The sequence below is a fragment of the Trachemys scripta genome, chromosome 9, assembly GCF_013100865.1.
Source record: "Trachemys scripta elegans isolate TJP31775 chromosome 9, CAS_Tse_1.0, whole genome shotgun sequence".
Lineage (NCBI taxonomy): Eukaryota > Metazoa > Chordata > Testudines > Emydidae > Trachemys > Trachemys scripta.
The window spans coordinates 48,712,438-48,738,293 of record NC_048306.1 but is presented as its reverse complement, the minus strand read 5'-3'; the positions used below and the strand labels follow the sequence as shown (position 1 = coordinate 48,738,293).

The following is a 25,856-nucleotide window of genomic DNA, read 5'->3' as shown; positions in this document are numbered from 1 at the left end:
CTCTGGAGATTGGGAAGGGAAATATTTGGAATATTTGGGTAAATTCCTCCTCCCAGGGCCAAAATGCCATTGAAACAGTTAACAACAGTGCCCGCATTCTCCACCAAAATGTTATACCAATAAAAACTAGCAGGATCTTATTAAAGGGGACAAGATAAAGATGCCACATTTATTATTATAACAATTTGATTTATGACCAATAACTAATATCTTAATCCTTATTCACACACAAATGTATAATGTGTGTGTATAAGGATTAAGATATTAGTTATTGGTCATAAATCAAATTGTTATCATAATAAATGTGGCATCTTTATCTTGTCCCCTTTAATAAGATCCTGCTAGTTTTTATTGGTATAACAAAATCCCACAAACCTCGCCTGGTATACACATGCCCTTCTGCACTTCTCTTAGGCCTCTGGCCAGAATGACTACTTTCCACGTAACACTGCCATTGGTTGCGCTCTGCCTATTGGTGTATTGTGGCCAGAGGGGGAGGAGTTCATGGTTGTTACACTGGGATCCTATGGTCTTAGGCCATGCATACAATCTGTTCCCCAATTCCACCGCCCTTCAGCAGGCCAAGCCCCCCATTTCAAATGGGGTTTTACTTGCATATTTTTGGTGCTGAGGAGCTGCCAGTGACTAAGAGGTATGGAATCATGCTACCGATGTGTAGTCACCTTTCCTGCTGCCCAGCTTCTTAACTCCTATTTCTGTACAATCAATGCACCTACATTTCTCTCTCTGCTGTGCAACACAGGGGAAGGGAGCAGACATGTCTGTCAAGCGGCTAATAGCCCCAATCCACAAAGAAAATTTTGAAAATTAATGTATGTACCCTAGTTAACAGGTATATTTTCTCCTTTCTCTTCCTTGTGGATTACCAAAATGCAAGCATAACCAGATGCTGTCTTTATAAACTGGCCTCTTCTATTCCGTGGTGCCACAATACAATCTTTCCCATCAAAACAGTCTAGTTTGATACATAATCACCAGTTTAGCCAAAATCTAAGATAAGACTGCAGTCTACTTCTATGACTTTACAAGATCTGTGCACAGGATGATTACATTCTCTTTTAAACCAAGCAAGGGCACTGCGAATGGAAGGGGAAAAATCCTGTCCTGGTAAAGGCAGCGCTTTCATGGCATCTCCAGGCCTTCCGCCTGGTTAGCCCAAAGCTGTCTTTGGCTCAGGGTCTTGTTGATGGGATGCTGTTTATACCTCTGATCTCAGGTTTGTACTATCTGTGTGAAAGGAAAGATTACTGAGGTGTTGACATTACTGGAAACCCTACTCTGGATGCCAACTACAGTATTTCTAGCATGCCTATAACTGTAGTATCCAAGTGTCAGCACAAATTGTTAACTCTGGCTTGGTGCTAGTGAGGCAAATGCTATAAAGAAGCTCTAAACATGGCTGATCTCAGCTGGGAGCTATAGGGACAAAGATATGGTCATGATGCCCACTAAGAGCTGCCTGTTAGACACCTAGTGGAGCGTAGCAAATTATTACTACTGCCATGAATTTACCAACTGTGCCAAGATTACCCCACATACATACAACTATGAGCAAGTGAGGGGCAAATACCTATAATCCAGGATCAGGAACATCACTGCCATAATCCTGCCATTTACACCCCCAAGATCCACCAGAATTTAATCTTCCATTTCCACAGCTGACTGCACCCACAAATCACATACCTAGATCGAAGAGGACTAAGCTGCAGGTGTAATAATTTGCACGTGCAAAGTCGTAGGCCTGTGTTTGAAAATAGGCTATAAATTGTCTTGCTATATAGAGTAAGAAGAACAGAGATTTTAAACTGCCCCACTGGCAGAAAGTGATAGAAAGTGCAGATGGTCTACCAAATCTAGATGCTGCTTACACTTTCTTCTTGCTGCATGTAGCTCTAACATCCACAAGCATGGACTATAAATGAAATAAAAGAAGCAATCTAAAGTAGAGAGGAAAAGCCATCAACAGAGCATTAGAGAGTTAAGGCTTTTCAAGGGTTCCACCAGCTGGACTGGGATGGGAGATAGTTCTAAGCACTGCAGCATGGGAGGGACTGGCAGGTAGGCCCCTTATATATGTATACTCAGTCTGAACTTTCAGAGCAATGAGGAAGCCTGTGTGGCTTTGGCCGCTACTGATCTCTGCTTTCTGGAGGGTCAGAGCTTGTGCGATGATGGACAATACTGGGAGGAGGAATTGCAGTCCTTTACCATTTCATTACAATCATAAAGTGAGCAAAGCAGCTTTGAAAATTGTTGCTCAGTCTGTCAGTGTCTAAAGTGCAGTTATGAGATAGAGATATAGTCGATACAATAGGATATACACCTGTTTCTCAGCAGCACGAAGCACTCAGTAACTAGCTGGCAGTGTCTTGTAAGGATTCAGAATCCCTTTGGGGTCCAACATGGCTTTGACCTCCTGCATCAGAAGGATTGCCTCCTGTGGCTTACTGTATTGAATGTAATGCTTCTTCTTGAAGCCCAGTCCATGCTCTGCACTGATACTGCCATTATAATGTGCAGTCCACTCGTACACAAATGGCTCAATGGCATTCAGCAGGGAATGGCTGTAGGACTCAGCTATGATGTTCAAGTGCAGGTTTCCATCTCCTGGAAGAAAGCATAACAGAGCTGGGTCTGAGATGGTTCTGATAGAGAAACGGAATGACCCTGTGTGACGTTATTGATATAATCTGGGACCATATAGATCATTGTTGCAACCAAGGTCCTGTAGTGGCACGCAAATCTTGTATAAAGGGGATCAAATGGGGTGGCTAAGACAAGGTTATGGTTTACTGGTTATGATTATGCTGTCTATATGTGTGTATCAATTTTGTAGTTGAAGTTATGAATATTGGCTCTATACTGTCTGTATTTCAAACTTATGCTATGCTGCTGGGTGACATCCCAGACAAACTGGTGTTAGCTCTGCCTAGCCTGCTTGATGGCCCATTAAGGACCATCAGCTATACAATGGACCCATTGAGAGAAGGCAAATATGCCTTGAGACTCAGCAAAGTATGCAGGAACTTGCCCATGTGACTCCAGACTCCATTTTGCTGTAATTTTCCACAGTAAGAACAAAGAGGTTCTTACACCTGGAAAAGACTATATAAGGCTGATGCCTCATCTCCATCTTGTCTTCAATCCTGCTTCATACCTCTGGAGGAACTTTGCTACAAGCTGAAGCTTTGAACAAAGGACTGAGGACCCATCCCAGCGGGGGATGTATTCCAGAGACTTGATTTAAACCTGCAGTTTATTCTATCGCTGCTGCAAGCCTGAACCAAGAACTTTGCCATTACTGTATGTAATTGATTCCATTTAACCAATTCTAACTCTCATCTCTATCTTTTTCCTTTTATGAATAAACCTTTAGATTTTAGATTCTAAAGGATTGGCAACAGCGTGATTTGTGGGTAAGATCTGATTTGTATATTGACCTGGGTCTGGGGCTTGGTCCTCTGGGATCAGGAGAACCTTTTTCTTTTATTGGGTATTGGTTTTCATAACCATTTGTCCCCATAATGAGTGGCACCGGTGGTAATACTGGGAAACTGGAGTGTCTAAGGAGATTGCTTGTGAGACTTGCGGTTAGCCAGTGGGGTGAGACCGAAGTCCTCCTAGTCTGGCTGGTTTGGTTTGCCTTAGAGGTGGAAAAAAACCCAGCCTTGGGCTGTAACTGCCCTGTTTGAGCAATTTGTCCTGAGTTGGCACTCTCAGTTGGGTTCCGCCAGAACCGCATTGTCACACCCTGCTATGGAAATTTATCATTGGCTCTGCTGTGTAACGAAACAGCAGAGTCTATGTTATATCCTGAGAGCAGCTGTCCATTAGGATTCTATAAACAGTGGTTCCTCTCTTCAGACAGTTATGTGCTTGAATAACTCAGAAAGTTTCCTAGCTCTTGTGCCATCTCTAAGAAGTACAGTCCATCAGAAAGCCCTCACAATGTAGAGTAAAATAACTTTCCATTTCCTGATTTTGTGCTTTTAGAACTTCAGCCATAATATTTCTTGTGGCAAAGATTTATCTAAAGTTACTTAATTAGGACTGTGACATTTTAATTTACCCATACCACATTATTCAATCTCTTCCAATTATATTTTTGCAACCATTTAAATGTACCTCATTAATAGAGTTATGTTTTCTTTTGGACTGCCTCTGAATAATGATCTTTGATTAACATCTAAATATCTATTGACTACTTGGAAGTCAAGATAAATCTAAAGTTTTTAGTGATTCATGTTCACTTTGGAATCCCCTCCTCAAAGCAGGACCAACACCAACTAAATCATCAATATAGTCAAATGTGTAAAAAAGACAACCTTTATTACACAACCTCCTGTTTAAAGACACTGCTCTGAAATAGCTTCAGAGAGTGCTTAACACTGCTCCACTTCTAATGACAGCTCAGCTCTGTTAAGCAATCCATTTGTATGTCTCCGGAGTCGCTGAAGTCAAGTTTCACTACATAAATTTCAAAATATGCCTTTGCAAATTCCAAAGCCTTTTTTTCTCAATTGCATTAATCACTTTTTTCTGGTAGTTAATGGCTTGGCCATAATTGGTTTACAAATATTGCTACTCCCTCTAACGAGGACAGTGGTTCCTACCAAACATTTACATTTATTATTTGACTGTGCAGATCAAACTTATTGCCCAATTAAATCTACCCAAAACACTGGATAAAGAGCTACAAGGCAACATCTCTTTGAATAACTTCTTATACTGTGCTACAGATTGTTAATGTTATTAAATCAATTTTTCCATTAACATAGGGATCATGTCAGAAATTAGTGGATTCCAACAAATCCTCACAGCTCCGACTAGAGCTATAGCTCTGTCAGCCAATACCATCTAGTTTCCGTTTCTTAGAAGCTAAGCTACAAAAGGAAATCTGTAATGTTCCCCAACTCACCTAGATGGCCATAGCCAACCACATTCTTGGCAGTCTTGCCCAGTCGAGCCCTGGTATCAATCACAAGGTCATAGAGTCTCTCCACAGGGAGTGAGAGGTCATATTTGTAAACACAGCCATCATGAGTTAGGGCCTCCGTGATCCGCTCCCTCAGAGACCACAACATCTGTGGATCATTGGATCAAACAGGATAAAGTTGAGAGAAAAAATTAAAATGAACCAAATACATCAGATTTCACTCTTCATGGAGTTTGAGGACGGGGGGGAGGGGCAGGGAACTGTTATCCAACTATATGAGCTACTGTGATGGCCTTATGTCCTCCCTCTGCATATGTATTATCTTACAGCTCTCGGAAACATCCATTTATATTTGTTTGGCAAATTGGCACCATCATATGGTGGAACTATGCATGAGGTCTCTAAATTCAGCAATTTCAGATAAAGCAGTACTGGTTAAAATAACTGACTTGCTCAGTACCCTGCTACTGCAGTCTTTGGTTCCCACACACCTCAGTCCTGCCTTACCAGCACCCTGCTATCTCAGCCCCATATAAACCATCTCAGCCTTGACCCACAGCAGCCTCTGGCTCTAAATACGGGGCTCTCATCCAACTTTGAGTGTGTTTAGTTCCTGTCTCAAAGAAAGAAGAAAACATATAATTTCATTTTCCTGGATATTTTAGAATGGCTAATTTTCTTTCTAGAGTCAATACTCAGATCTCCTGCCAGTGCATTGGCTGCAAGGGAAGGGGAAGACTATGGAAGCATCTCCCCATAAACATCCACAAAGCAACCTCACTGTCCTCTCTAAAACTCTCCACTGCCAACAAGGCAACAAAAAAATCATAGTGGTCAGGCAACTGGTGTGCAATGACCACTGCTTATCACACTGACCAGGAGTGTCTCATTGTTTCCTTGAAAAACAACAACTCTCCTTTTGGTTTGCTGTATCTATCTGTTGTCTCTTGTCTTGTATTTAAATTGTAAACTCCTTGGGATGGCGGCATCTCTGTTATGTGCTGATACAGTGCTTGGCACAATAGGGCCCTAATACAGGACCCTAGGGGTTCCTGTAATGTAAATAATAATCATCTCAGCTCCATGCTAGTACCCAAAATTTGCTTCCCATACATGAGTGCAACATGCTGCTGAAACTGAGAGACAGGTGGTCCAGTCCAACACAAGATCTTCCACTATACACACCACTGTAACATATTCCAAGGAAGTGAAGGTCAGGGTGTAGTCCAGCACTGCAAATCTTCCCACTTCTACAGAGGAATAGGGTTATTCTAGCTCCATCATCTGTCAGACTCTCTCTATTGTTTTGTTTTAAATCATGAGTGATGTGGAGAAAGTGGATAAGAAAAGTTATTTACTTATTCCCATAATACAAGAACTAGGGGTCACCAAATGAAATTAATAGGCAGCAGGTTTAAAACAAATAAAAGGAAGTTCTTCTTCACGCAGCACACAGTCAACTTGTGGAACTCCTTACCTGAGGAGGTTGTGAAGGCTAGGACTATAACAGCGTTTAAAAGAGAACTGGACAAATTCATGGTGGTTAAGTCCATTAATGGCTATTAGCCAGGATGGGTAAGGAATGGTGTCCCTAGCCTCTGTTTGTCAGAGGGTGGAGAAGGATGGCAGGAGAGAGATCACTTGATCATTGCCTGTAGGTTCACTCCCTCTGGGGCACCTGGCATTGGCCACTGTCAGTAGACAGGATACCGGGCTAGATGGACCTTGGGTCTGACCTGGTATGGCCGTTCTTATGTTATGTTCTTATGTTTTGCTGGCTAAGAAAATGAGGAATTTCTCTACTACTTTGTGCTCAAGCAAAACTGCATGTCTAGAGAAAGAAAATTCAGCACCTCCTCATTAACACCATAAGGGAGGGCCATAAGGAAAATGTTGGTAGAACATTTGAAAACAGACAAAAAAATATTGGCATATGTTTCACCATATAAACAAACTACAACTTTTCCTCCTGATGTCAGGTAACTTGAGAACTCCTAAGCCACAGAACAAACTGTTTAACCATTCATCAATGATAAGTACAAACCCAAATAGAGAATTATTCCGTGAGTGTTTGTGTTGGAGGGGGAATCACCTTTATTTTCTTATCCTCTGTGGCCACAGTCCCATCGGTCACCAAACCAGAGGCCATGACATGTTCCAAGAAGTTGTTCAGCTTTTCTTCATCATGGGCAGAATTGGAGCCTGATGTTTCAATTAAAATATAAAAGGGGCTTCCTGGAAACGAGAGGGGACAGAACAAGAGAACAGTCAGTAGTAGAAAATAAGGATTTAATTCAGACGATTAAAAGGTCATCTTGAGAAGTCACTGGGTTAAAAATAAAGCAACATTCTCTACAGTGACTCCTTTTGTATAAGGTAGAGGGCTGAGATAACTTATCTTCCCAACCTTCAGCATCCTTTCACCATTCCCTATAGGAATTCTGCTGGCCAAGGCAGGACTGAAATAGCTGGGAATGCCTCCAGAGCTGGGATATGTGGGAAGACTCCCTCATGAACAGCCGCTCTGCACTCTGCATTGGCTAGAGTGCAGAGAGCTCTAGACAGAGCACAATGGATGTGATGTACTCGAGAGTTGGAAATTCTGCAAATATTTTTGATCTTGTCAAAGTATCTGCTTTGTGTTTGAGAGTGAGTGTTTCAGAGTGATACTTTCCATACTTTCCATCTGTATGGAAATAAACTCTGCTACAAGGCATGCAGCTTATCTTCTGCTTCCTTCAAGTTAACCAATGTAAATAAAGTCCAAAATTCTGGAAATTGCCCTTTCCTGCTGCATTTCACATAGATTCCCTCTGAGGAATCCCTTTCTGCTACTCTATAGCCTTGATGCTACATCAGATGCTCTATGCACTGCCCTTGTTTTAATCACTCTTTATTGTAGCAGCTGCTGTTGAGATGGGCCCAATAACTTAAAATAACCCCCCCCCCCCAAAAAAAATAACAGAAAAAATTATGTTTCATGTGATGTTTGTTTGAATGTCTCAGGGTGACTAAGCTGGGGAGACAGGGAAGTTTGCTCAGTGATAAATTATGTTACAGTGTTATTGGAATTTATTCAGTCTATTTATTAGGTTGCTGTCTCCTTCCTACTCCAAGGGACCAGACAGTGTCCCTATGAAAAGCTGTCTTTTTGCTATCTATGGAGAGACCCCCTTAATATCTGAACATGTAGGCTGAACACTTCTCTTGCCCTAGGCAGGAGACTAGCTGCTCCATGGTAGGGTTGGAGTGCAGTGGTGGAACAGTGTGGGGAAGTCCAGGCTTCAGTGAACCTGGATACTGGACTCCCTTCTCACCTTTGGAGAGACCTTTCTTTAGATCAGCCAAGTATTTATCCCAGCATTCCCTACCTCCTCCCAAAAGAAATCCCCAGAAGATATTAGGTCTTTTTCCACAGCACAATAAAACATCTAGATGCCTGGGTTCATAGCACAGCCTTAGACTCCAGATCACCTGTCTATGCACAGTACATTAATTCTAGTACCTGTCACTGGTTTGGACAGTTTGAGGTGGTTCTCAACCAATTTCATGCACTTGTCATCCATGAATTCATATGCAGACAGGATCTCTCCCAGCATGCCTTTGCAGGTAGTGAAAGTTCCAAGAACCTGAGAGAAACTCTGACAACCTTTCCACAGACAACAAATAGCACAGAGAAAATTAAAACTGCTAACATACTAAAAAATACTACCTGGCTCAAAATAGTTTGTCCAGGGTCCAGTAAATAATAATTAATGATGTGTGCTACACAGAACACTGTTAGAAATGTTTTTGATGATAAATGTTTAGCGTAGACCATGCAGGTGCAACTCTTACCTGACTGGTCTTTTTCATAGATTCATAGATTCATAGATTATAGGACTGGAAGGGACCTCGAGAGGTCATCGAGTCCAGTCCCCTGCCCGCATGGCAGGACCAAATACTGTCTAGACCATCCCTGATAGACATTTATCTAACCTACTCTTAAATATCTCCAGAGACGGAGATTCCACAACCTCCCTAGGCAATTTGTTCCAGTGTTTAACCACCCTGACAGTTAGGAACTTTTTCCTAATGTCCAACCTAGACCTCCCTTGCTGCAGTTCATGCCAATGATTTTTAGAAAACAGGATACCTTGGATCCTATCAAGATGTTTAGGGCACCGTGTCCCTATTCCCCACTTATCGGTCTGGGCCGGAAGGGTGGTGAGGCAAAATATAACCAGTACAGCTAAGCACTGGGTCCCTTCCCTTCTCCACTTCTACCTACCATTTTTCTACTTGTGAATGACATTTTGCCTGCCAGAGCTAAGCTAAAGCTCAAATGGCATGGTGACAGGAATACCACAGATAAGAGAATTTTGCTAAATCCCAGTGACCACAAGTATTTTAATACATACCACCAAACTCTCTCAAACATTTTGTTATTAGAAATAAAATCAAGTTGGTGGTTTACAGCAGTTTACTGACTTGTGCCTTCTCTCTCAATTCTCATTCTTTCCCCGGCTTCTTCTGTCACTGGTTTCAGCAGTCAAGTTATTAAAAACCAGCCCCCAGGATCACAGGGCAGCTTCATCTCCAATAATATACCCCAAATCAGTCTCTTGGTCCTTTGATACTGTATGAACACCATTGTATATTGTTTCTGGTTACCAACACCACTGCTGGAGAATGGGAGAGGGACAGAGCCTACCTAAGAAGACCAGATTCACAGACTTGGGTTTCCGTGGACAGAGGATAGAGACAGCAGTAATAACCCCCAAAGTCCCCTCTGATCCAATGAAAAGCTGCTTCAAATCATAGCCAGTATTATCCTTCCGCAGAGAAGCCAAGCAGTTCAGAATGGAGCCATCAGCCAGGACCTGGCAGAGGACAAAGAAACAATACTGATAAACCCTTCATTTCCAATTACGCAAATACACACAGGTGATGAGCTGGTGTGAAGAGACAAGATGATAAGAAGCTGCAGCAAACCTCTCAAGAGAGCCTGCACGGATACATCCGATCCACAAAAATGGTCCATGGAATTTGCAGGGCTCTAACTTTCAATGCTGCAATGTGGTTATATTCTTTTTTCCTTCTCTAATTGTTGTCCCTCCCCACACTTTTTCCCTATCACTTCTTCCACATAGCCTTGGACAGGGAGAGCTTTCTCCCATCTACATGGTGCCCATTTTGCTCCACCAAATTCCTCTTCCTTAGTGGTACATTGCTCTGCTCATGTGTCGCATGAAAAGCAAGGAACAGTTACACTCATAAGAACAGATTGTTTTTCATACCAATCAGTGATCTTTCTCCAATGGACATGATCAGTCATTGTACATAGTTTTTAGCTTAGGACAGCTGATGCAACCAATGAAAGTAAAGTGCCAATTTTGAAACACTGAGGGTAATTAATCATCAGAAGTAGGAAGTTCTCCATCATTTGAGCCCTTAAACCAAGATTGGATGAGTTTCTAACAGATATGCTCTAGTTAAAGATTGCCTTGACTTCTTAGACACATTAGAGATGAAAAAGACTACCTGAGTCATGTAATCCTTTCCCTCGCCAATACTGTTCTTTACAATAAACATACTAGTGAATTTTTCAGTCTATCTTTAAATGTTCCAAACACCAGGACTTCCAGAAGTAAGCAGACTATTTTACAGCCTAATAGAACTACAAGACATTCAGACAAGACTTTTCTGTGTTTTAACTGAACTTCACTAATAGGCTGGTAGCACCACCTATTTTGACAAACCTTAATGGTTTGTGCTGACATTTTCCATGCACGGTGTCTGCCTCAGCCCTATATCATAGAATCATAGAAGATTAGGGTTGGAAGAGACCTCAGGAGGTCATCTAGTCCAACCCCCTGCTCAAAGCAGGACCAACACCAACTAAATCATCCCAACCAGGGCTTTGTCAAGCTGGGCCTTAAAAACCTCTAAAGATGGAGATTTCACCCCTTCCCTAGGTAATCCATTCCAGTGCTTCACCACTCTCCTAGTGAAATAGTTTTTCCTAATATCCAACCTAGACCTCCCCCACTGAAACCTGAGACCATTGCTTCTTGTTCTGTCATCTGCCACCACTGAGAATAGCCTAGCTCCATCCTCTTTGGAATCCCCCTTCAGGTAGTTGAAGGCTGTTATCAAATCCCCCCTCACCCTTCTCTTCTGCAAACTAAATAACTCCAGTTCCCTCAGCCTCTCGTCATAAGTCATGTGCCCCAGCCCCGTAATCATTTTCGCTGCCCTCCGCTGGATTCTCTCCAATTTGTCCACATCCTTTCTGTAACTGGGGGCCCAAAATTGGACGTAATACTTGGACTGAACTGGCGGAAGTGATGGTCCCAGATTAAGGGATTTCTAGCCTGTGTATGAAAACCTGGGAAACCAAAGCCGCTAAGCAAAGGCAGCTTGTGCCTTAAGAATCTGCCAGCCTGTTTATCACTTAGGGTGAGAATTTGCCAATTCATATCCTACCTATCTAGTATGTTAAACTCAGCTTGCGTTTTTGTTTATTTAGTAGGTAATCTGCTTTGATCTGTTTGCTATCACTTAAAATCTATCTTTTGTAGTTAATAAACTTGTTTTATGTTTTGATCCAAAACAGAGTGCATTGACAAAGGTGTCTGGGGAAAATCTCAGCTTGGTTACCACAAGTGTGCATGGTGCTCTTCACACTGAGGGAGAGACGGACTGGGCATTAAACCCATATACTGGCCAGATTTGACCAGGGCAGGACGGTACTGTTCTGGGGTACAAGGCTGGGAAGCTGGTGGTTCGAGAGCCTGCATGTAACTGAAGCTGGGTGTGTCCCTACCTGTGTGAATGCTGGTGAAAGTGCAGGCTGGAGGGCTTTGCAGCTTGTCACAGCAGCTAAGTGTGAGAGGGAGCCCAGGCTGGTGGGTCAGAGGGCTCAGTGGTATCCCAGTTCCAGGCAGCCCCCCAGGGGCAACCCATCACACAAGTAAACCTAGACTATACCTGACAGGTATTTGAAGGGTTTTAAGAACAGGCTGGACAATGATGGAGATTCCATAACCTCTCTTGGAAGCCTTTTCCAGTGCTTAACTACTCTTAGAGAAGAGGAAAAACTTTCTAACTCCAACCTAAGGGTACGTCTAAAGTACAAAATTAATTCAAACTTATTCTATTCGAATTTTCGGAAGCGATTTTATACATTCGGTGTTGTGTGTTCCCACTAAAGCGCATGAATTCAGCGGAGTGCACCCACACTACCAAGGCTAGCATCAAATGTCGGAGTGGAGCACTGTGGGAAGCTATCCCACAGTTCCCGCAGTCCCCGCCGCCCATTGGAATTGTGGGTTAAGCTCCCAGTGCATGATGGGGCAAAAACATTCTTGCAAGTGTTTCTGGATGTGTGCTGTCACTTGCTCCTCCCTCCATGAAAGCTACAGCAGACACCATACTGCCAGCAGACGGTGCAGTACGGTGCACCGCCTGTCTCCTGGTACTATGAATCCACCTCGCATGCCCTCTCGTCTTTCTATCTACTCTTTTATCTAACCATTTCCCTCCTTTTTTCGGCTACTGTGAACTGAGCAGCACAGCTTCCGCCGCAAACTCTGCTCTCCCGCTCTTGCATCGCTAGCTAATTTTTCCATTTTGTCTGTCCTGGGCTCGCGTGGAAGCTACAGAAGGCAACAATTCCCCACCGTTTTTCGGCCATCGTGAACTGAGCCGCACAGCTTCTGCTGCTTTTTCTATGTTGTCAGTCCTGGGCTCCCGTGGAAGCTACAGATGGCAACAATTCCCCACCATTTTTCGGCCATCGTATCTGAGCCGCACAGCTTCCACCGCAAACTCTGCTCTCCCACTCTTGCAGCTCTAGCGAGCTTCCCGACTCCGTGAAAGTTACAGAAGACAACCATTTACTGCCTTTTATCAGCCATCTTGAACTGAACAGCTCTCCTACGTTTCACGCACTTTTTCCAGGATTACCCGTGCGGGCGCCATAACACGGCAAGCATAGAACCCATTCAGATCTCCGCTGCAGTTTTGACCATTGTAAATACCTCGCGCATTATCCAACAGTATGTGCAGTACCTGCAAAACCGGGCGAGGAAGCGATGACAGTGTGATTACTATACTGATAAGGACATGGACACAGACGTTCCTAGAAGCATGGCATGTGGCGATTGGGAGATCATGGTGGCATTGGGCCAGGTTCGTGCCGTGGAACGCCAATTCTGGGCCTGGGAAACAAGCACAGACTGGTGGGACCGCATAATGTTGCAGGTCTGGGATGATTCCCAGTGGTTGCGAAACTTTCGAATACGTAGGGCCACTTTCATGGACCTTTGTGACTTGCTGTCCCCTGCCCTGAAGCGCAAAGACACCAAAATGAGAGCAGCCCTCACAGTTGAGAAGCGAGTGGCCATAGCACTGTGGAAGCTTGCAACGCCCAACAGCTACCGGTCAGTCGGGAATCAGTTTGGAGTGGGCAAAACTACTGTAGCGGCTGCTGTGCTGCAAGTAGCCAACACAATCATTGACTAGCTGCGATCAAGGGTAGTGACTTTGGGAAATGTGCAGACCATTGTGGATGGCTTTAATGCACTGGGGTTCCCTAACTGCGGCAGGGCGATAGACGGAACGCATATCCCTATCTTGGCCCCGGCACAACGGGGCGGCCAGTACATAAACCGCAAGGGGTACTTTTCCATGGTTCTGCAAGCACCGGTGGATCATAAGGGACGTTTCACTGACATCAATGTGGGATGGCCGGGAAAGGTGAATGACGCTCGCATCTTCAGGAACTCTGGTCTGTTTGAACAACTTACTTCCCAGACCAGAAAATTAGGGTTGGGGATATTGAAATGCCTATAGTTATCCTCGGGGACCCAGCCTACCCCTTAATGCCATGACTCATGAAGCCATACACAGGCATCCTGGACAGTAGTAAGGAGCAGTTCAACTATAGACTGAGCAAGTGCAGAACGTTAGTAGAATGTGCTTTTGGACGTTTGAAAGCGCACTGGTGCAGTTCATTGACTTGGTTAGATCTCAGCACAACCAATATTCCAATTGTAATTGCTGCTTGTTGTGTGCTCCATAATATCTGAGAGTGTAAGGAGGAGACGTTTATGGTGGGGTGGGAGGTTGAGGCAACTTGCCTGGCAGCCAATTTCGTACAGCCAGACAACAGGGCGATTAGAAGAGTGCAGCAGGGCGCGCTGCACATCAGAGAAGCTTTGAAAGCCAGCTTCATGACTAGCCAGGGTACGGTGTAACAGTTGTGTTTATTTCTCTTGAAGTTACCCACCCCCTATATATATGAAAGAAAATAAAGTCAAAATTGTTTAAAAACTGTTCTTTATTATTTGTTGCACAACACATTGAGAGAAATCAGAAGGTAGACCGGGGAGGGGGGGAGGGCGGTACTGGGTTAGGGGGGTGGAGGAGGAGGGAAGGACAAGTCCAGAAACCAAATCAAAAGTTCGCATATGCCAGCTTTCTGCTGCTTGGGCGATCCTCTGGGTTGAGTGTGTGGGTCCCCGTAGCCTCCCCCCTCGTGTTCTTGGGCGTCCGGGTGAGGAGGCTATGGAACTTGGGGAGGAGGGAGGGAGGTTATACGGGGGCTGCAGTGGCAGTCTGTGGTCTTGCTGGCTTTCCCGCATTAGATCTACCATACAGCGGAGCATGTCAGTTTGTTCCCCCATGAGCTTGACCATAGTGTCCTGTCTGCTTTTATTGCGCGCGTCCCTCCTCTCTTCGTGTTCCTGTAATGCTTTATGGGACTCTGCAATTGTTTGCCTCCACACATTCAGCTGGGCCCTATCAGTGCGAGAGGACTGCATGAGCTTGGCGAACATGTTGTCCCAAGTTCATTTTTTCCACCCTCTAATCTGGACCAGCCTCTGGGATGGAGTAGATAGGGGCCACGTTGAAACATTTGCACCTGCGGGAGAAGAAAAAGGGAGGGTAGTATTTTAAAAGATACATTTCAGAGAACAAAGGGGACACTTTGGTGTGAGTAAGCCATCACACATGGCCGGGCAACAGAATTCAGCTTGCAAGCAGCCTAGGGGCACGTGGGGTTCTGCTTCTTCTACATTCATTTCAGTGCTTTCAAACTGCTGGGCCCCCTTTCCCATAGCAAGCAATGCCTGGTGGGTTTGCCATATAAAAGGAGGGCCTGCAGGCTCGCTGGGATGATCGCTTCACGCAACACTCCCCCCCCCCCTCCCCCCCCCCCCCCCCCCCCCGTACCCACTGCGTGGCTCTGATGAGGCTCTGAGCAGGGATGAGCCCTTTAAACTAAATGAGAACATCCCAGCGCGGCTGGGTTTCCCCCCCCATCCCCCACCACGTGGCTCCGATCAGGCTGTCACTCACCAGAAGTACCTGCTCCAGGGTCATGGTCCGGGAGCCCACCTTGAGAGTGGGGGGAAGCTATTGACTCCAGCGTTAAGAATAGTTCCTGGCTAGGGGGGAAAACACATTCCCCACTTGCCGCCTGCGCACTGTCCTCCTCCTCTTTGTCCTCCAATGACTCTTCCTCCTCGTTCTGTGCAACTCCGCCCTTGCAGGTGTCCACGGACAGTGGTGGGGTAGTGGTGGCGTCACCCCCCATAATTGCATGCAGCTCACGGTAGAAGCGGAATGTATGGGGCTGTGACCCAGAGTGCCTGTTCGCCTCCCTGGCTTTTTGGTACACTTGCCTGAGCTCCTTGATTTTTGTATGACACTGCTCTGTGTCCCTGGAGTAGCCTCTTTCCGTCATGGCCCTGGAAACTTTAGCATACGTATTTGCATTCCTTTTTTCTGGAACGTAGTTCTGCTATAACAGACTCGTCTGCCCAACATGCGATGAGATCCAGTACCTCCCGTTCGGACCAGGCTGGAGCTCGTTTGCGAATCCGGGACTGCGTGATCTCTTGCGATGATGGACTCTGCATGGTTGCCTGTGATGGTGGACTGTGCTGACAGTCACCTGTGCTGACAGTCACCTGTGCTGATGGTGACCAAACAAGAAATGAAATTCAAAAGTTCCCAGGGCTTTTCCTGCCCACCTTGCTAGTGCATCAGAGTTGAGAGTGTTGTTCAGAGCGGTCACAAAGGAGCATTCTGGGATAGCTCCCAGAGGCCAATAACGTTGAATTGCGTCCACAATACCTTTAACCCGGGATTGCAATCTCTTTTTAAGCGCTACTCCACTTGCTGAGGTGGAGTACAGAAATCGGATTAAAGAGCCCTTTAAATCGAAAAAAATGGTTTGGTCGTGTGGACGGAATCTTTTTTTTTTCCGAATTAACTCGGCTAATTCCGAAATAACAGACTAGTGTAGACCAGGCCTAAATCTGACACATCCATTACTTTTTGTCCTCCTTTCAGTGGACATGGGGAATTGATCACAGTCCCCTTTATAACAGCTCTTCACATACTGGAAGACTTATCAGGTCCCCCTCTCAACCTCTTCTTCTCAAGACTAAACATGCCCAGTCTTTTTAACCTTTTCTCATAGTCTGGGTTATCTAAACCTTTTATCATTTTTGTTGCTCTCCTCTGGACCAGTGTTCTCTCTAATTTTTTAGATCCATGTGAAGAATGAATTTTGTTATGTGCACCAATATGGAGGTGATGTGTGGTGGGGGTGGGGTTTGGAATGTGGGAGGAGGCTCAGGGCTGGGACAGAGGGTGAGGGTTCTGGCTGGGGGTGAGGGCTCTGGGGTGGGGCCAGGGATGAGGGGGTTGGGGTGCAGGAAGGGGCTCAGGGCTAGGGCAGAGGGTTGGGGTGTGAGGGCTCTGGCAGGGGGTGCAGGCTCTGGGGTACGGCTGGGGATGAGGGGTTCGGGAGGGGAGCTCAGAGCTGGGGCAGAGGGTTGGGTGCAGGGGCTGATGGCTCCGGTTAGGGATGAAGGTTCTGGGATGGGGCTGGGGATGAGGAGTTTGGAGTTCAGACTGCCCTGGGGCTGCAGCGGGGAGAGAGGACTCCCCCCAGCCCTCTCTTCCCACCGCAGCTCAGGGCCAGGTGAAAGGCACCTCTCCAAGGCCGCGGCAGCTCTGGCAGGCCTGGGCCGAGGGAGGGGCTCTTCTCCCTGGCAGCTCTGGGCTGGGCCGGGGGAGGGGCTCCTCTCCCTAGCAGTTCCGGCATTTCTGGGCTGGGCCGGGGAGGGACTCCTCTTCCCGGCAGAGGCAGTTCTGGCAGGCCTGGGCTGGGCGAAGGGCTCCTCTCCTCGGCAGCTCCGGCAGACCTGGGCTGGGCCGGGGGAAGGGCTCCTCTTCCCGGCCGCGGCAGTTCCAGAGGGCCTGGGCTGGGGGAGGGGCTCTTCTCCCCGGCAGCTCCGGCAGGCCTGGACTGGGGGAGGGGCACCTCTCCCCGCCTGTACAGCCCTTGATAGCCTGCAGCGCAGCCACACAGCTTACAGGGAACTTAGCTCTGAACTCTCTCCAATTTGTCCACATCTCTCTTAAAGTGTGAGCCTACAACTGGACACACAGTACTCCAGCTGAGGCCTCACCAGTGCTGAATAGAGCAGGACAACTATTTCCCCTGTCTTACATACCACACTCCTGTTAATACACCCTAGAATTACATTAGCCTTTTTCACAACTGCATCACACTGTTAACTCGTATGCAATTAGTGATCCACTATAACCCCTGATTCTATTCAGCAGTACTACCACCTAGCTAGTTATGCCCTATTTTGTAGTTGTGCATTTGATTTTTCCTTCCTAAGTGTAATACTTTGTACTTCTCTTTATTAAACTTCATCTTGTTGATTTCTGACCAATTCTCTAATTTGTCAAGGTTAATTTGAATTTTAATCCCACCCTTCAAAGTGCTTGCAACCCCTCCCAGCTTGGTGTCATGATGTACATTTCTAAAACAACAGGAATATAAAAACAGGATGGCAGCAGGATACAGGATGGAAAACAGTTCAGATACAGAAAGCAGCTACAAGACACTCATCTTACCACTTCCAGTCCCAGAACTGTCCCTCGAAGAGAGCCGTACCTCAACAGCCTCAGGCCGCCTGCATTTGTTGCCACATTACCACCAATGTGGCAGCTGCCCTTGGCTCCAAGGTCAAGTGGCATGATGAAGTCCAGCTCCTCAAGATACTGGTTCAGGTTCTCTAAAATACAGCCAGCCTGGCAAACAAGGATTCCTGAAACACAAGAATCAAGCTACAATTTGAAACAAAGAAATGGTCTCCTAAAGATGCAGGACAACTGTAAGCAACTAGGACCTTCCCTTTCTCCAAAACTTCTACCCTGATGGTACAATTCAAATCCAAAACAACTCTTCTCATGGCTCTATCTCCCTCCTACTGAAGTCTACGGGAGTTTTGACACTGACTTCAGGAGGAGAAAGCCCTGGATTGGTATCTGGAACACAGGGGTACCAAATATTTTTCTCCCTTTAATTTTCCCTTACCTCAACTTTTTAAGAACTTAAATGTTCAAATCAACCAAAGGTTTTCTCATTCCCCAAGTCCAACCACATATGCATACTTTTCCCATTTCTCTCCTCCACAAATGCCAGTGCAGACTGGCCATAAACCTGGCAGATCCTTTCTTCAATACCACTGTAATTTATGTCCTACCCTTTACTATCAGATCCAGATAGTATCCCATCTGGATTTCTTAAACAGATACTGGAATGAGTGCAGGTACTCCTCTCCCTTCCCCCAGTCTCCATGTACTATCAGAAACAACATCAGAAGAATCCTGTATTCAGGAAGCCCCTGCTGCCTCCTCGTGGTGCTGTTGGTCTGAATCCCTGCTGATGCTATACTAAGCACCTCTCAGAAGGAGGGCAGCTTTCAGAGGACTAAAAGATGAGCCCTTTTACATTAGAAGAAATATATTTACCAGACACACTGTTGAAGCTGATGACCTGGTTCATTAGAGCTGTGGAGATAATAATCTCATCAAAGACAGGAACGCTGCCCCCCACAAGGCCAGTGTTACCTCCCTGGGGGTTTACTGCCAACTTCCTTTTGTTACAATACCTGAAAGGGAACACATTGTTCAACAGTCACACTGCTCAGAGCCATGCCCCACTTCCCTTCTTCATGCCTCTGGGAGATTTGTTCTCACATGCACACATGCAGTTGGATGAATCGGTTGTCCTCACTAAAGCTAATTGTTTCAGTCCTAAAAGCTGAATTTGAGATAAATGGCCTGTTTCAGATAGAGAGTGAGAAAGCACAAATCCTGCTGATGCCAACAGGCTTGGATAAAGGAATATAAATGTAGGACCATCCCTCTTTTTGCAGTTTCAGTTGTACAATACAATATTTTTACTCCAAACAGAAACTAATTGTTCACGTGACTGCCTTTGTTAGCACATCTTTATCATGCTGCTGTGTGTTCTTTCCATCTCATTGCATGGGATTTTGGTTTCTTTGGTTTTGCTGGGGTTCCTGGGTCCCTCAGCGCAGCGGTGTGTGGGAGCTCCAGGGTCCCCCTGCCTGTGGGACTGGGCAGCAGCAGGGAGTTCCCCCGCCATGCGAAATGGTTGGGCAGCTGCGGGGTCCCCCCACCAGGGTGAGGGTTTGGAGCTGTGGGGGCGGGGCTGGCTGGGAGCTCCAGCCCCAGGTTAGAAAATGTCACAAAGGTCTATGGAAGTCACGGAATCTGTGATTTCCGTGAACTCATTGTAGCCTTATTTATAGAGAATTATGGGTGCATGCAGGGCATCTTACAGAACAAGTAAAAAGACAGGTTTCTGCCCCACAGAGTTTACAATCGAATTCCAAAACTGCAGTCTAAGTTAATTCCCTGCTTAGACCTCATACACATGCACAGGGTGGAGGATTAAGGAAGGACTAAGAACAGAAGGCCAATTCAGGCTCTTAGAGGGAATACAGGATACTATCAGGAACAGCTGTTTACTAGCAAGGGGCCTTCAAGAAGGTAAAATGCCACAATCAGTTCTTACAGAGCTGGGATGCATCTCAGGGCAAGTACTATCTAGTTATGTGAAAATATTTTTAGTTTCTCTTGTTGTAACTAATGCACTTTAAAAATCTCCTCTAAAACCTTTTAGAACTAGGAAAATATGCTGTTCTTTTGTTGCTGAACCAAGAGACATCCTGAATCCTGCAAGTTCCAGTTGTATTAAGTGTACAAAGCTGCAGTGTACTAGGAAATATTTCATAAATGCAGACCTTGATGGTAGAAAGTTTTAGGATCACTTCACACTTTGTTGTAACACACCTGGTATTGGGTTCATACACTGCTGTAAAATGTGATCAATCTCTAATTGACTGAACCACCAAGTGGTGAGCCTTTGTACTGCTGCTAAATTAGGGCTTGATTCTACACCCAGTGACACCGAGGGGAGTATTGTCATTGACTTCAATGAATACAGGATCAGACCTTCAGGTTCAGGAGCTCTTTGAAGCTGGGATCAGGCCCAAGGTTTCTCTCATAGGATTTATTTTGAATCTCTTATTTTATTTTCCTTTTGTTCTCCTAATCTCCTTTTTCCCCTCTGGCTATTTTTCTCCTTCAGCCTGAGCCTGTTGTCACCTTCTGAGGGTTGTCCCTTTCTGCTACTGGCACTGTTTCCAATTAGGTCAGTTCAGTGGAGCAGAGAAATCACTAATGATGAGACGTCGCCCCCTACACACACCCCCACACACTACTACTTAGGATTTTCTAATCAGGGCCACAGGTGTGTGGATCTGAGGAACCAGATGTTTCCCATTTGGCATTTATAACATTTGTTAGTTGTTCTCAGTGATCACATTGCTAATTAGGAACCCATTACTTTCCCTAACCATCTGAAAGCTCTCTTGGTCTAGCTTTCATAGTTAGACTGGATTTTCTCATTCATGCACATTACCTGGTTTCTTGATTAAATCTGGTAGCAATGTCAAATGATATAATGAGAAAGTTGTTGGAGTAGAGCAAAGACAGAATTCAGAGATAGCAAAATAGAAGCACTAAGAAGCAAAGATCAGTTAAAAAGATGTAAATTACCTGAGAATCTCAGATACCTCTGCTGCTGTCCGTGGCCTCAGTAACATCTTACTGCAGCCTGCAATGAAAGCAAGGTATGGTAAAATCAATCTGAAGCAAAGATTGTGGCCAAAAAGAAAAACCCAACACTTTTGGTATTTCTGACACTAGTGGCAACAGAATATGCCAGGGTCATCTGCACCATGAGCTTCAATTATGAGGTGAGGTTACTTGTTCCCTGGTCTAGCAGTACAGGGAAAATCATGGAAGAAACACGTTCCTGCAATGCTCCACTAGTAACCAAACTCAGTGATCAGAAATGACATTGATGGGCTGCAAAGGGAGCTGTGTCCCACAATAACAGGAATAATACTGGCTCTGCGCTGCTGCTGATGGCAGCTCCGCCTTCAGAGTTGGGATCCCGGCCAGCAGCCGCCACTCTCCAGCTGCCCAGCTCTGAAGGCAGCGCTGCCACCAGCAGCAGCACAGAAGTAAGGGTAGCAATACCGCAACACCCCTTACAATAATCTTGCAATACCACCCCTCCAACTCCTTTTTGGGTCAGGATGCCTACAATTACAACACCGTTAAATTTTAGATTAAAATAGCTGAAATCATGAAACTTATGATTTTAAAAATTCTATGACCGTGAAATTGACCAAAATGGATCGTGAATTTGCTAGGGCCCTAATCATTGGTCTACTCCACAGAGACAAATTTTAAATTTCCTAAATTAGCTCTGCTCAGTCGGGCGTTCTGCTTCACTGGCTTGGCATTGGCAACCATGGAAAACGTATGCCATTTTCCATGCTAAGAGAATAAATAAGTGGAGAGAAGAAAACTCCAATAACAATCAGCTTCTCAAAAATAAGTCAGCTGTGTTGAAGACTGAAAAATCATACCCTACTGTAAGGTATTTTAACACCTTGTTCTAAATACTCACTGGGTCAGTGAGTTTAATGATGATACAAGGCAAGTACTTTATAGAGCTCTCACAAATCTACAAGCACTCTTGCACTTTTAGACTAATTTTCAGGGACAGCATCCAATAGCTCCATCTTTAGGATAATCAAAGAAAGATTTGACTATTTGAAGATTTCAAATGAACACTCCTATTTTTAAGGTAGATATACTCTAAAAGAATCAATTAAAACATAATTGACCGCTTAGTGTATGAATTTCACTATAAAATGAACCATTTCAAAAGCAAGGTAAAACTTTGGGTATATGTAAACAAAAACATAATTTAACAGTTAATCAAAAGAGCTGATTGGGAAATATTTTCTGTTCCAATGAAAAATTCTGACAAAAATGAGAGTTTTGACCAAAAAAATAGGAAAGTATTTTTTGAATGAAAAATTTCCACCAGCTCTAATAACCAAACTTGATTTTGTAGGATTTGTATAAATAAGCAGCAGCACAAACTTGGCACCAGAGTTGATGTTTTTGCCTGCAGATTTTTCATACTGCTAATCATGGTGAAAAGGGGGTAGGGTGTGTCAAAATGTTAAAACACCTACCTCGGACTGACTGCAGCCAGTCCACATTAAACGGTCTCAATTCATCTGGGTCTGTGATGACTCTACCAGGTATAAGGTGCTCAAAAAAAGTTAAATCACTATCAGAAACATGAGAGAAGGGCAGCCTCTGCACACCATACCGCTCACTAGTCAGCATCACTTCCTTGGGGCTGATGGAGGTTGTAGAGAGAGCTCCCTTGCCCAGTAGACTGGTGCCTGATAAGATGGGTGGCCTGGACACTGGTATCCTGTATAGCTCTGCTGGTTTCTTCTGCTTAAGTGTCCACTGAGCAGTAGCACTGGTCCACACTGTCAAGGGCCTCTTATGGCCATTCATCTGCCATCTTGGTAGGGTCCAACAGCACCAAACCAAACGAAGCTGGACGAGAGAGGAAACTGTCATGGTTGCCCTGAAATGCAAAAAGAGGATTAACACCCAGTTTTGATTCTTTCTGCTGCTCTCCAGGTCCTGTATGCATAAAAAATTAGATTTTTCAACTAACTGACTTGCTACTGTTCTTTATGGAGGCATAACTATAGGGAAACCCTAGCTCCTGTAGGGAGTAAAAGGTCGTTCATATTTGCAGACAGGAGAGTTTCAGGATCATCATTATATTATTGTACACAATCAACCCATCTCTTACCTAGGAAAATCCAGACTGAAGTAGGATCATATACGGGAAGCAGAGGGAAACCAAAGCTTCTAGTATTACTGAAAATTCCCAATGAAATATACATGATATATCATGTCTTTCATTGAGAACTGCATGTATTATAATGTGCTGTAAAGGTCCTTCAAAACTGTTTTCACTGAAGGATAGAGCTTCATATTTAATACACCTACTCATGTGCTGCTTCCTGAGAACATACGCCCTCGGCCCTTATGCTGCACATGACATGACTGGTCTTTTTCACAAATTCTACCCATAGCTCAAGCCTGCTTTTCCCCTGCATCTTGCCCTTGAGAAGGTACTCATATATAAACTCCTGAAGCCTGATTCTCCACTCCAAGGCACAATGCAGTTGAGAATCAGACCCCTGTCTGTGTGTTTCCCATGACACTGGGTACATTTGCAAGAATCTATAAACTGGGATACTTATTAATCTGTAAGAATCCAAAGAACACATATCTGATCAATCAACACCATTTGGGGGCTGTCTGGGTAGAAATTACAATTCAGGTACTCCCTCCCCACCCCCCCCCCCCCCCAACAACAAGGAGCAGATGTTAACTACTCCAGTGATCAGTGAAAGGGTGTGGAAGAACTAAAGACTTAGTGCAAACTGATAAGTCAAACAAAGAAATCCTCTCTGCTTTCATTACCATTTTTTACGATAATAGTATTAAACACTGATTAAAATGTCAACCATCATCTTTCTTTGTACAATCAGCAAGTTTCAATAATATACTGGAGTGCTGGATGTGATGTGAATAAACCAGTGAAAGCGCTTGGATGCTCAGTGGAATAAGTAGATAGAATTATTGACTATATCCAATCAGTTTCAGAAGCAAGGTAAAACTTTGCCTCCCACTTGTTTATGCTCTCTGTATGTGTGTATATATATCTCCTCAATATATGTTCCATACTATATGCATCCGAAGAAGTGGGCTGTAGTCCACAAAAGCTTATGCTCTAATAAATTTGTTAGTCTCTAAGGTGCCACAAGTACTCCTGTTCTTTTTTTGGTAAAACTTTGGTTATATATAAACAAAATTATTGCCTAGCTATCTGCCCCTTCTAGATCAAATAATAGGGCTTTTATAGGGAAATAGGACACATCAAGAGTATACTCATTTGTCCGTGGCATTTATTGTTGACAAGTTTGCATTCCTCCTCCCACTTCCAACATATAGCTAAATGCCCACAAGCCAATGTCAAAACGCAGCATTTACAAGGGGTCTGGCTCCACTGCCCACAGAAAACTTGTGAGAAAACAAAGTTCCTATATTGATTCAGGCCCAGTCAGCATGTACCACTGCCAATTATTGCCACATTATGCCCATATGGTTATGCTGATAAAAGAACCCCTCAAAAAATGAATGGTAATAGACACTGAATTGGACAGCAGGACAAAAATGTGTGTGGCACGTAACAGAATAAAATTAACAAGTTTGCTACTTTTTAAAACAAGGCTTAAACAGTAATATATATATATATATAAAACCTGACCCATTTTCTATTCTACTTACTTTGGTGTGAATAAGAACCTGCTACTCCAGTAACTTTGCTACCAACCCCAAAGCATCTGTCTGCTCAGATGCTCAGCCTTTCACACAGGACAGGCGAGGGGATTTTGGAAAAGCTGAACTTTCCCGTTGGGATCCATATGTTCAGCGGCAGCTGTTTCAGGATGTGCCCAGCTGTCACTGGGAATCTCTTTTGTATGTGTGTTTGGAGAGATGGCAACATGGAGTATACAGCTGAGAAACATTTCCACGCTAAGAATCTCTCCTTTTTATTAAATGGTCACACGGGATACATCCTTATTTCCTACAGTGGAGTCCTGCCATAGGTAGATACTCATTGCACTGGTCTACCATCTGGCAGGGGCATGGCACCAAGCATGCAGCTTGGCATACCAAGACAGGTCTGTTTGTGTGTACTGTGGGGGACTGTTTGTCGTGGGCAGCATTCCCAGCCAACCGGAGTGGACCATGACTATCACACTGCACACTGCCAAGACATTGGGAGGCAGAAAAAACACTGCACACTGCCTCAGCCGGGGGTGGGGTGGGGGGAACGCACACTGCTAAACAGGGCGGGGGGGGAGGGGGAAGCACTGCACACTGCCTCACCGGCAGGGGACGACGACGACCACTGCCAAGACATTGGGGGGGATGGGGGACATTGATCACTGCCTCAGCGGGGGGCACGCTACACACTGCCAGGGCGTTGGGGGCCACACTGCAAGAGTGGCGGGGTGGGTCAGCAGCTGCTGCCCGCCCGGGGCTGTAGTACGTCGCCCGCCCTTAGTACTCGCGCGACGCCTGCCACTCGTTATATTACCGAGTCCGGGACTGCGGCCGCCTCGCCCGCCACGTCACACAAAGGCGCCCCCAGCCGTTTTGCGTCCAGCCGACCAGAAACCGGGCGTCTCCCGCGCGAAGTCCTCTGAGAACATCCCTCCCCCCAGGCCGCCTCGTTAGAGTGGGAATCACGGGGCGGAGCCAGGAGTCAGAGCGAAGGGGGTGAGGCCCGGAGCGGTGACGCAAAGTGCTACAAATGCGCAGAACTGCTGCAGCGCACCCCCTCCCCCAGGCATATACCGGGTGTCGGTAGGTGGGTGAAGGGGCAGAGAGTGGGTTAGACCACCCCATCCAAGGTGCTACCTGATATATTGGGATCCTACTTGTGCCACCCATTCTACCAGCCTGGGCTTCCTCCCCTGTCCTGCTGATGCAGCCCTCAAGCCTCTTCTGGTGCACACACACAGGTAGGGCCATACCCAGC

General features: G+C 45.3%; 1 protein-coding gene across 4 annotated transcripts; it reads right to left on the bottom strand.

The window, feature by feature from the left end:
- Window positions 1-303: 303 nt before the first annotated feature.
- Window positions 304-25,856, bottom strand: D2HGDH (D-2-hydroxyglutarate dehydrogenase). 4 transcript variants are annotated; one of them, XM_034781669.1, is made up of 10 exons: window positions 25,736-25,856; window positions 22,405-22,814; window positions 20,906-20,963; window positions 18,788-18,927; window positions 17,888-18,081; window positions 9,651-9,819; window positions 8,463-8,606; window positions 7,050-7,192; window positions 4,940-5,105; window positions 304-2,628 (listed from the first exon to the last, which is right to left on the bottom strand). In XM_034781669.1, the coding sequence occupies exons 2-10, from the start codon at window positions 22,805-22,807 to the stop codon at window positions 2,369-2,371; spliced, it is 1,677 nt and encodes a 558-aa protein (XP_034637560.1). In that variant the 5' UTR covers window positions 22,808-22,814; window positions 25,736-25,856; the 3' UTR covers window positions 304-2,368. The 4 variants fall into 4 exon arrangements, with proteins under 4 accessions (XP_034637560.1, XP_034637562.1, XP_034637561.1 ...); XM_034781671.1 differs by lacking the exon at window positions 25,736-25,856 and adding an exon at window positions 25,413-25,618; XM_034781670.1 differs by lacking the exon at window positions 25,736-25,856 and adding an exon at window positions 24,596-24,736.

Bases quoted from the DNA above. Each gene is read 5' to 3' on its own strand.
- D2HGDH (XM_034781669.1), bottom strand. From the start codon at position 22,807: ATGACAGTTTCCTCTCTCGTCCAGCTTCGTTTGGTTTGGTGCTGTTGG. The intron at 8,607-9,650 runs GTAGGCTCTGTC...GTCTGTGGAAAG, and splicing joins TGTGAATCTGGTCTTCTTAG to GTTGTCAGAGTTTCTCTCAG. The intron at 2,629-4,939 runs GTGAGTTGGGGA...GCTTTCTTCCAG, and splicing joins GGTTGGCTATGGCCATCTAG to GAGATGGAAACCTGCACTTG.